Source organism: Falco rusticolus, chromosome 5, assembly GCF_015220075.1.
Source record: "Falco rusticolus isolate bFalRus1 chromosome 5, bFalRus1.pri, whole genome shotgun sequence".
Classification (NCBI taxonomy): Eukaryota; Metazoa; Chordata; class Aves; order Falconiformes; family Falconidae; genus Falco; species Falco rusticolus.
Genome location: NC_051191.1, coordinates 40,326,055 through 40,337,355, shown reverse-complemented (window position 1 = coordinate 40,337,355; position 11,301 = coordinate 40,326,055). Strand labels below are relative to the sequence as shown.

The 11,301-nt window shown below is 44.5% G+C and overlaps 1 protein-coding gene across 3 annotated transcripts in view; it reads right to left on the bottom strand.

Moving 5' to 3' along the window:
* Positions 1-6,323: 6,323 nt before the first annotated feature.
* SLC38A1 (solute carrier family 38 member 1) overlaps positions 6,324-11,301 on the bottom strand; it is a 40,446-nt gene continuing 35,468 nt past the window's right edge. For 2 of the 3 annotated variants that reach the window (XM_037388099.1, XM_037388098.1), the window contains one exon: positions 6,324-11,008. In XM_037388099.1, the coding sequence (XP_037243996.1) occupies positions 10,907-11,008 (102 nt within the window). In that variant the 3' untranslated portion in view covers positions 6,324-10,906. The remainder of the gene's footprint in view (positions 11,009-11,301) is intronic. The other variant, XR_005104332.1, reaches the window with a different exon arrangement.

Sequence of the window (11,301 nt, the reverse complement as noted above, 5' to 3'; positions counted from 1 at the left end):
TGAGTTGCACCAACAGCTGAGCTTGCCCCTGTGTAATCTGGAGCAGGCAGGACATGACAGAGCACTGGACGAAGGAAGATAATTAGATGGTACATGTGTGTCTGAGTACACTCCCTGCTCCCTAGAGAGTACTCTGCATCTTGGTGGGCACTGGCAGCCCCATATGAAATATTTCAGACCATTCTTTATTCCTTGGCCCAGAGCAGAGATGCAAATATCATTCCTTCTCTGGATTAGATTGGGCTTGAATGCTATAACCAGTGATCACATTTTACACTAGGAAATCAGCATCTGGTGTGAAGATGACACATCTGCTTTTGTAGTGATACTGAATGTGTGTTGAAGCCATCAGCACAGCTGGGACTCAGTTACTCAGGCTTTTTCACTGACTGAGTTTGCTTGTTCCACTACCAGAACTCTTTAAGAAAACAAAAAGAAAATCTGTATCTCCTAGTACCCACATTCCTGGGTTTTATTCCATTAACTGCAGGGACTGTGGATTCTGGTTAAAATAATCTGCCTCTGGAAAGTGGAGAAGTGACCATGTTTGTTCTGCCCAGAAAGATGCCAATTAGTGCTCTACTCAAGTCAAAAACTAACAAAGGCTTGAATGTTCCTGTGCCTGTTGCTCAACAAGATTGTTTATCAATTTACAGGGAGGCCACGCTGCCTTTTCAAAGTGCTGCTGGAGGCCTGCCAGCAGCAGTAACAGAGACTGCGCTCATTGTCTAAATGCCACTGGATGCGAGAATAGCAGACTGATGCCTGTTTTCCTTTCATTTTATGATGATCTAATTGCAAGAGATATATAATTCCTCGTTATGTCAGGGAAGTTGTTTCTCCAGCATCTGGTACTTCTCTGATTATCTACAAATGGTATCTGAATATTAATAGGAGATCCAGCTTTCATGTAAGAAATACTAGTGGGAACTGTTGCCTGCACCAGGCCTGAGGAGACTTCAGAGTCTGAAAGAATTGGCTTTGTCAGTGAATGTATAATTTTCTTTTTTTTGTTTTTTGTTTTTTAACATCCTTGTAAATTACAGGCTTTGGTTATGGTTTGAAGAAATGTGTTCTGCAAATGTTGTAACATCTGTATGCTGCTGTTTTTACTGCAGCCGTTGTACAGGTCATTAATCAGATCTCACGTCGTAAAAATTTCTCCACCCTCTTCATGAGTTTCTTTGTTATCATAACACTTTCCAGTACCTTGGCACCTAACTCCGCTATGCTTCTTTATAATTACCTGAGGTAGAACAACTGCTTTTTTTATCCTCGACATGCTTGGCTCCTGCGGTGGTGCTGCCAAGCCCTGTGCTCACCGTATCTCTGCAGCAGACTGCACATCTAGGAGCTCTGGAGCGCTGGTCCTGGTGGCTGGGGAAACATATGGCAAACAGACCCTCTCCTCTCATCCTCATCGGCTGCTCACCAACGTGAGCTCATGGCACGAGCCTGGAGAGGAGCAATGGCAGCCATGGATGCTTTTGGATTTGATACTTGGTCTTCACCTCTTTAATAAGTGTCGAACACCTCTGTGCAAGGGTTGTTGCCATCCAGTGCTGTGCAAGGAGAATGGTTGGGCAAACCCCTCCTAAGTGAGGTGAGGGGAGCTGGCAGCTTTGCCTGGGCTATGGGGTAGGTCTGCAACAGGCAGCAATGGGGATGGTCCAGCTGTTGCAAGGCTTATGTGTAGTGAGCACTGCTGGGAAAACAATGGGGTTTGGAAAGACTCACTTTTGGGAACTTACCCGAGCATGAGTCCCAAAAGGTGACCAGGAAGGAAGAGCTCATGGGAGCATGTCGTGGACACAATCAGTGCCTGGTACATTCGAAGGGTGTAGTCTGAAGTAATGATTGCTACCAAAAACTAGGTGAATTTCACCAGCTTCTCATAACTGGCAAGAGGACAATGCTTAAGGTTTGCTGACCTCTGGGCAAACACTCTCTCAAGGGCATGTAGCAGGCAAGAGGAGGGGGATCTGGCTACCTCTGGGAAAAGGACCTGAGATTTAAGCCAGGTGGCATTGTCCCAGTTTCAGCTGGGATAGAGTTAATTTTCTTCCTAGCAGCTGGTACAGTGCTGTGTTTTGGATTTAGTATGAGAACAATGCTGGTAACACACTGATGTTTTAGTTGTTGCTAAGCAGTGCTTACCCTAAGTCAAGGGTTTTTCAAGTTTCCCATGCTCTGCCAGTGAGGAGGTGCCCAAGAAGCTGGGGAGGGAGCAAAGTCAGGACAGCTGACCTGAACTAGCCAAAGGGGTATTCCATACCACGGAACGTCGTGCTCAGTATATAAACTGGGAGGAGTTGGCCAGGAGCCACCAGTGGCTGCCTGGGGACTGGCTGGGCATCAGTCAGCGGGTGGTGAGCAACTGCACTATGCATCACTTGTTTTTATTCCTCTTTCTCTTTTTTACTATTGCAAGAACAACAACAATGATACCATTACCGATGTTGTTGTTATTATATTTGACTTTATTTCAATTATTAAACTGCTCTTATGTCAAACCCCAGGTTTTACCTTTATCCTATTCTCCTCCCTATCCCACTGCCTGAGGGTGGGGAGGGGCAAGCGAGCAGCTAAGCGGTACTTTGTTGCCAGCTAGGGTTAAGCCATGACAGGCATTTCCAAGGAGGGGATGTCTTCTTGTCTTCTCACTCCTGTTAATGACGTTTCCCTCCATTTTCCCAGGGCAGCCGCCTCCGGGGGCCCATAGCACAGGGATCTCAAAGAGGGTGGCTGTGGGCCAGGCACCACCATCAGCCTCACAAGGTGGCTTTGCTGTGCAGATCGGCTCTTGGACAGGGCTGGCCTATGCCACTCTGGCCTGTCACAATTTACTTTCCTAGCCCTATTGCCTAAGCCTCAGCCAAACTACACCTTTTTCCAAGAATCCTAATAACCTGATGTTTTTCAAGTTGAGAGCCATCATGGGGTGGCTGAGGCACACTAAGCCAGCAGCATCGTCCCTTGCCAGCACCATGGCATTTAGCAGTGTAACACCAACAGCTTTAAGAGTCTCAATTTTCCATAACTGTAAGGTGAAAGAGAAATGCATGGCACTTAATACTTGCAAAACACAGATGCCAGGCTGCCTGAAAACTTCTAACCACACTGGGACCTTAAGAAGTCAGTATTTCAGCCAGAGATTGCTAACACAACCGCCTGCAAAGCAAACGGTGCTTCTGTCCTGCGTGGGTCTGAGAACAGGGTGTAAGAAGCAAAGCCTATGTTCAGTTTGTGGCTTATGGTTAGAAAGGCTTGGAAATGGACTTATCACTTGTCCCTGCTCCTACCATCTCCACACTTCGTAAAGCTGGTGTGAGTGCTTACTTCCAGCTCTTGGTGTAGTGGGGAACGAAACATCTTAACAGTGGCCTGAATTTGAGCTTCACCTTGAAGACTTAACTGCAGTTTTGCATGAATTCGGGTCAAACTAAGGCTGCATCTGAACCATATGGGGCAATCTCTTCCTTCAGACAGCTGCATCTCTTGCCTTAGGAAATAGTAATTATTATTTTTTTCCACCTCCAAGTAGGTACTGGTCGGATGAACAAGAGATCTATCTGACTTTGGGGATACAAGACCATGCCAAGCCAAGGGCAGAAGTGTGGCTGGAAAGGAGGTTGGTATTTTTTCCTGTCTCTGTGGTTTTAGGTGAGCTTCAGGTGAAGCTGTCAGACTGCACTGCAGAACGTGACAGATGTTTATTATTGTCTCTACAAGCAAGGAAAAAAAGAACTATATCTTCTCCTCTTTCTTCCTCTGCTTCACAACCCATGTTCCTATGTCTTAAGGTATGGCTATGAGATGGTTAAGCTTGGCTGGGTAAAGAAGTGGGTGCAACTTGTATGCCGAACAGCAGAGGCTATTAGACCGGTCAGCGCAGAAGCTTGTGCCTCTGTGCTCGCAGAATTATGGCTTTGAGGCATTTCCCTGGGCTTGGGGACCAGGCAAAGGCTGCCAAGGATCCTCTGATATGTAAATCCTCCCGTAACTTCTGCAGAGGGGCCCAGGGAGCTATGCCACAGAGGTTGTGGCTGTACTCATCCTGTTCAGTCAAGTAAGCTCTTCAATTGTGTGGCTAGGACTCTAGCCAAGAGGTCTTTTTGTAAGTGGTCACTACAGTCTAAGCGCTAGCAAAATTAGTGGTCAAAGGCACTTTCTATACCCTCTAAGGCTTTGACAGAGGCAGTTTGGTAGGTCTAGCTGGGAATGCTTAAGACATTACTGGCTGGGGTATCCTCATCCACCTGCTAACAGCTTCTGCTTCCATAGCAGAGACAGTCTGGCAGCAGTTTAGTCACTCCAGACACCAGTCTGTCAGCTGAACTCAAACCTAACTGTAACAGCAGCCCTCAAATCTAAACTGCCTGACTTGACCCAGAAACAGACACTGGCAAGCCCTCGGGACAGTCTTCAAGGAGCAGGTAGAAACAAGCACTGGGCTTGGGAAGGGCTGTCATCTTCAGCAACCCATCTGTGGTGACCATACACTCTGGCTTCAGATCCCTCTAAAACTGTATTGGGAACTACATTAATGCTCCATAGCCATCTACTGATGTTCTGCTCTATATACTGCACTGAATCTAATGTATTTGGCTTTGCAAGAGCTGCGTGCCATGAGTTCAGTGAAAATACTTGCCTGAGAGTGGGGAGCACGTGCTGTTTAAGGCATTATAATAATATATAGTCATCCCTTTCAAAGAATGAGTATAGCACCAACATGTTTAGATCACAATTTTAATGTTTAAAAACTATAGAGGTAACAGAGAGATTATAGAACTTAATACATTTTTTTTTTTTATTTACACACAGAAACTGAAAAACTGCTTCTTTTACTTGGATATGAGCAGCACAAAGTATGGTGATGTTAGCAGGAGCAAAATGACTCACTTCAACAATATATTAAAGACGAGCTCATATCAAGTGTACATCATTCAAACAGTATTGTTTATACTGGACCTGGATGACCCTTAACATACCTTGGGACACTAAAAACAGGTTTCTAGAAACAAGTTAAAGTTCAAGTCTTGTGGAAAAATACCTTTTACAGTTTATATTTTGTTGGCTTTAACAGTGAAAACAAAATGTACACTTGTATTAATTTGAAAAGCTCTGTAGAATATGACTGCATATAGGTTTTTTCCTCAAATTTATACTCACGGTGAAAGCAAACATTATTTCAAGTTTCATTTTCATCCAAGACCATAAAGTAAACATGGAAAAAAATACAATTATTTTTAGATGCATTTCTCAACCTCCGTTTTTCAGCAATCCTGAAAAAAACATGTTTCCGTGCTTTACCAGCGAGAAAGTCTATGCAAGGCTCTTGATGGAGGCACTCGCAGGACATACACAACCCTCCCCTCCCATCATCCTCACCCCTAGACACGCAGCTATCCCGCAACCAAAATACTGGCCTCTGCCCATTCTAGGGTGGGATGTGTAAGCAGTCCCGGGCTGGGGGTGCTCTTGTCAGCCTCAGGTGCTAGTGTTTTGGTTGTATGATAGCAGCGTACCTGGGTCTGCAGTGGAGGAGTAGACACAGGACTCTGCAGGAAGGGAGCAGGCTCGAAGTGGTAGAAATTGCTCTGGTTGCTGCCCGCCCCTGGCTTTTAGTACTTTTTTCCTGAACTACAGGTGTTTCTGGTTGCTGAAAATGGAAATGCAGAAGTCCTGCCCTGACTGCCGTTTGGACTAGTTGGGTAAATACATGCCTGGACACAACATGGTATAATGCTGGGTCAAATTGCTGGCTGCAGTTTGGTCTGGTTTCTCCATAAAGCCTTCTCAGCACTTTACTACCACCTGGCCTCAGCTGAGGCAGGAGGTTCCTGGGTACCAAAGGGGCCCTTTATAGGGAAGGTATTTTACCCAGCAGGAAGACTGGCTAACCTGCGGTTGAGAAAACAGGGAGTCATGCACTGGAATTAATCCTAGCAATTTCACTGAGCCTTTTCTTTCTCTTTTTCTTGTTACATTAGTGATGCAATAATATTTTCAAGTTTAGGCTTTAACTTGTGGACTCTTGGGAGAAAGGAAAGGATAACATTTTGCTAAGTCAGAAGCGAAAGTATTTATATTTCTATTAAAATTATTCTTAATATGCAGAGCCTATCTCAACACTTCTATATCATAGGGGATAAACAACTGCAAAAATATACAGCATCCTATTTATTTACAATATATATATGTACATAAAAATGAAATTTCCTACAATACAACACAACTGCATAGATTTGTCTTCAGAAACATAGGTATGTGTACAATTTGTGAATTCTAGACCTTTCCAGCCCTGTACTTTTTATTAATTCATTATCTTTTTTTTTTTTTTTCACAGTTTGTTACAGAAATCCTTACATTAGATACAAATAAAACATTCTTTGTGTAAGTTACAGGAAATAAGGATTTTCCTGACAGCAAGGGCTCTGGGGAATTGTTTAAGAAAGCACCCTGGTGCCAGGCGATAAAGCCATCTTGTGGAGCTGCTGATGGAGCTGAGTACATTCTGCTGTGCCTTTCTCCTATAGGCACTGGGGTGGGACAGTAGGACTGGAGGTGGGATACCACCACATGGAAAGAGTTTTGTTTTGACCAAGATGCTTTTTAGCCTTAATGTAAGGTTCAAGCAAAGAAACTTATTCATTTAAAGATAAGCTAGAGATACCATTAATCGTTACTGTTAATAATATCAAAGCGAGCTGTGGTGCTTATGCACTGTAAGGCAGATGTACAGACACAACCCATGTATCACCCGACCTGCATTTGCACGTGTGACCTATTGCAAGTGGAGCACAAGCTGTGGGTGGGTATGTGGCTCAGGAAGGCAGCCCTCGCGAGCAGACGGGCACCCCTATCCCTGACCTCACAGGATGAGACTGGCTGTTCTGCCCTGGGCCTGCACACGGGCCAGGCACCACCACTCAGTCCGTGTCAGCCCTGCAAAAGGTCTGTGCCAGTGCATGGATTTGACATTGGCCCTCTGACCAGAAGTAAGTATCACCCAGAGAGGTCATTGCTCCGGAGATACTGTTCCCAAATAACAATTGACTGTGTTTTACTTACTAGGCATATTTGCCATTGGACAGAGAAGGGCATCTGTATTCTGCAACTGTAAGGGCGCTTTAAGCTCATGACTATTTTCTTTGCAATGTGCTGTGGACTAGGAGAAGCAGTAAGGCCATCTTTTAAGTGTAGGATTAACTCCTACAATCTTATTAGGAACCCCTGCTTCTAATTAGTCCTTCCTTGTCCCTCACCACACAACTGTTGCTATAATGCAAATGAGAATTTTAAAGTAATTTGTTGTAGTTATTCAGAGCGATTTTGCATCCAGTCTATGACATTTGCAGTGCTCACAATAGTGATAAACTCTCTATGAAAAGAAAGCATGCTACCACCTACTAAGTAGATACGGTACTCTGGATCCTATTAATTTAACAACAGAGAAACTCCTACAGCATTTCACTGTGCTCTTAAAATCCTAGCTAAAATGTGGGACTCGTACATTGTTGGCTACAAGTTCACTATTCCAAATGAACTGAATAACAGCAGTACATTTTACAGATAACCTCATACAAATATTGTCATCCATCACTGATGTTGACAGTTACAGCAGGGTCTATTGCATTCTGTTAAGAATGTATAAACCTGATGAGAAAACAAAAAGCACGTTATTTCACGTTCATTACCACAGACATCAATAAACACATGATTCCTTTCCATAAATATCTATAAATATGATGCCAATAAATCAGTCTAAGCAAAATTCCCTCTTTTTTTTCCTTTCTTTTTTTTTTTCTCTTTTTTTTCCAGAGACCCAGAAACAAAGTCTGTTTAAAGACTCAATATTTTGGGTATCTATTTTTCAGTATCTAAGATACGCTTTGATGGTCCAGTACCTCAGGTTAATTTCACTCTATGCACACACCCAGCTCATTCTTCTCCCTATTTATCCAGTAAAACTCCAGTATACAAATAAACTGGGAAAAAGAAGGTGGCAGAATAGCAAAGAGGAAGGAGAGGAGTAGTGATGGAGGAGATTTGGGAAGATGCAAGGAGCAATCAGTCACCCAACAGCCCTTCAAGCTGAAGGAAGCTGGGTACCAAAACTCAATGGTTGGTATTTTAAACAGGAGACTACACGCTATTTGGGGATGGTGGTGGGTGGGAGGGAGATGTCACAGTTGTGACCTTGCTGGGACCTTGTGCAGCAGATCAGACCTCTATCGCACACCCGGGTACCTGAAAGTCGCTCCCAGGATCTCCTCTCTCACAACCCCCCAATGCACAGAGCTGCACTGCTCATAAATCAGTAGTAGAAGGATAAAGGGGGCAGGAAAGCAGGAGGGTCCTGGAACATCTTGAGGATAACACTGTACAGCATTCTCAGGTCTGAGTTAAGTGTTTTAGGATAAGATCCAGAGAGATTATAAGGCACCTCAAAACCTGAAATGTGACCCTAGCAAGCTGAGTCAGAAAACGGAGTGAGATGCTGGGCTCCTGCTGACCAGGGAGTGAGGAGATAGGAACCAAGCATAGGTTCTTCTCTCCAGAGCCTGACAAACATCTGGGCTATGGTATATCTGTGAATAAGGGCAGGGATCAGTCTCATAAAGAGACAGTGCAGAGAGAACTGGTGACCTGCACCATCACAGGCAAGAGTTTGAGACCAGCTGCAGGAAACCACAGTGACCTTAGCCTTGGGTAGCTCAGTGGTTTGTGTGTTAAGTGCTTGGCTGCGCGGTGCTTGGGAGGAAGGACATTGCACCGGAGACCTTGCTGGGAGCCTGTGAGGAAAGGTCTGAGGGGCCAGGAGGAAATCAGAATAAGGGAACCTGCTCTGCAGTCTAGCAGGTCACTTTGCCCAGAGGAAGGAGGCTTCCAGTTTTGTTCTTGCTGCTGGGCTACTCTGAGGACTTGGGCAGCCTGCGGTAGTCAGCTCTGCCTTTTGTGGATCACAGTGGAGTACTGGCAGAGCCGGGTAGCTCACTGCCGAGGCTGAGGTACAGATCTAGAAGTCTGGGTTTAGTAGGCTTAGTTTCTGCAGCATGAATGGTCTGCATCTCGATGCCCAAATTCCAAGAAAGGCCCCAACCTAACCTCTCTGGACGTTACCCTTAGAAACCAACTTTCAAGGGCCAGAGAAGTGCTCTGTGATCTCAACTCTCAGTGACTTCAAGCCGTGTAGGACAAGGCAAAGGCAACTGAGGCAATTCAATAGCTCACAGAAATCCCAAGATCCCAAATCCTCCATTCCTAACCTTAAAAAGAGGAAGCTGCAATGGCAGGTTCCCCACAGCTGATGACAGTCTCCTTCCACAGTTACAATGGGAGTCGGCAATGAACCAGCTACTGGGAACAAGAGGGTCACTGCATACTGACAAGTATGGCTCGAGCATACTGAGGGCACCGCTCAGCCCTTGGGCGTGAAGCGGGGCTCCCTTTAGACACCAGTTCTTTCACTGGGAGCTGGGTTCATATTTTGAGACACTTTTTAGCTCACGTGGTGAATGACACAAAGTGAACATGTTTATGCTGCTGGCAGTGCACTAATAGAAGATGTCTGCCCAGGATGGTTAACGATCACCTGCTTAGCATTTGAGTCTCTACAAGTAGTTCTCTACACCAGCTATAAGGCATTAGGCAAATGCTTATTTTGAGGACAACAGATGCAAGTTACAGTGTTTCTGCTAATAGTAACTGAATGCCTTTGTTATGGAGGATCGATGAGAAATGTAACGAAACATATTAAATATAAAAAAGTGTTTTTGTTTGCTTAAAGAAATGTTATAGATTGACATTCCATTAGAAATCCAGTAGTTTGGCAGGGCGAGTCAAATCCTGCTCCCGCTGACTTCAGTGGGAGAAGGATAAGACACGAGAGAGAAGCCAGTCTCTGCAAGGTATGTACAAATGAATCCCAGAATGGAAAAGGCATGAGGTATGACTAAATGCGTAGGTTTTGATAAAACTGGGGCTTGTTTTTTTGTCTGAGGCAGGTGGGGCATTAGTAAACAGTTTAATGCTGAATAAAATGCAGACTTCCTGTGGAAATCTTGGAGCATCTGCTTCTCTTCAGGCTCAGGTACTTATGGGTTGGGATCAAGTCTAGCTCTGGTCAGGCTCCAACTGAAGTGTGCCTGGGGAACGGTGGCTGCTGGTGGTGGCCATCCTTGCCCTCCCTGCACCCCGTCACAAAGACACACACACGCAGAGGTCTGTTCCCCAAAGCTACAAAAGGGCCAAGCCCTGGGGCTGGCTCCCTCACCAAAACATCAGAAAGAAGCACCAGATTTAGGACCTACACTTATATAATGCTCATTTGCGTTCTTATGGTGCTTTTCGTGTCCATATCCAGAATGCTGCACTTAACCCAGTGAAGCAAATGGTGCACAAAACAGCAACAGAACAAACAAACAAACCAACAAACCAGATACGTACAATTGGAGAGCAGAGTTCTGGCTAAAAGATGGGGGGGAAGGGTGTGAACTGACATCACTCCAGTTGGGATTGATAACAACAGGAGCTGCTGCCCTAAAGGAGCAGAGCTTATAGTTGAAGGGCTAAGGATAATAATGGAACAATACAATTCATGGGTGGAAGAGGGGAAACAAATCAATTGTGATGAATTCCTATGAGCAATGCTCTATATAGTCTCACGGACAACACAGAGCTGATCTGATAACTTGGTGTTGGGGGACAGAGTGATATGCCTGTTGGCAAAATGGGTCTGTTTCTGCAAGAAAATACACCCATAACAGTATTTTTAGTACTGGATAATCATTATTTGGATTTGATTTGAGTAAACTCACAAAAGGCGGAATAGATAACAGAACCGATGGTTGCGATTTTGGTGTGTAGCAAACGGGGGTGTCTTTTCAGAAGGAGGTGAACTTCAGTGGCCTTCGGCACTGCCTCCTGATTGTACCCAGTCATAGATGACCAAAGGAATGCTCACTAGGGAAAACATTATCCCCAGTGCCAAGAAAAGAGAAGCCTGGAACAAAAAGTAGAGAGAAAATTAATGAATAAAAAGAAAAGACAATTAATTCAAGTACGTTAACTTCTCCTCTTAAGGAGATTTACAAGGTGATGTATCAAAGTTATCAGCTAAAATGGGATAGCACTTCTGGTAAAGACAAGACCCACAGATAATTAAACAGATTAGTGTCATTAATAATTAGTTGAACACCAAAACCATTTTTTTTCTCCTTTCAATTCACTTCTTAAACACCGATCATCTCTAAAGAGGATTAAGTGAGTCTGTTTTTAGGACCCAATCAGCTCTGC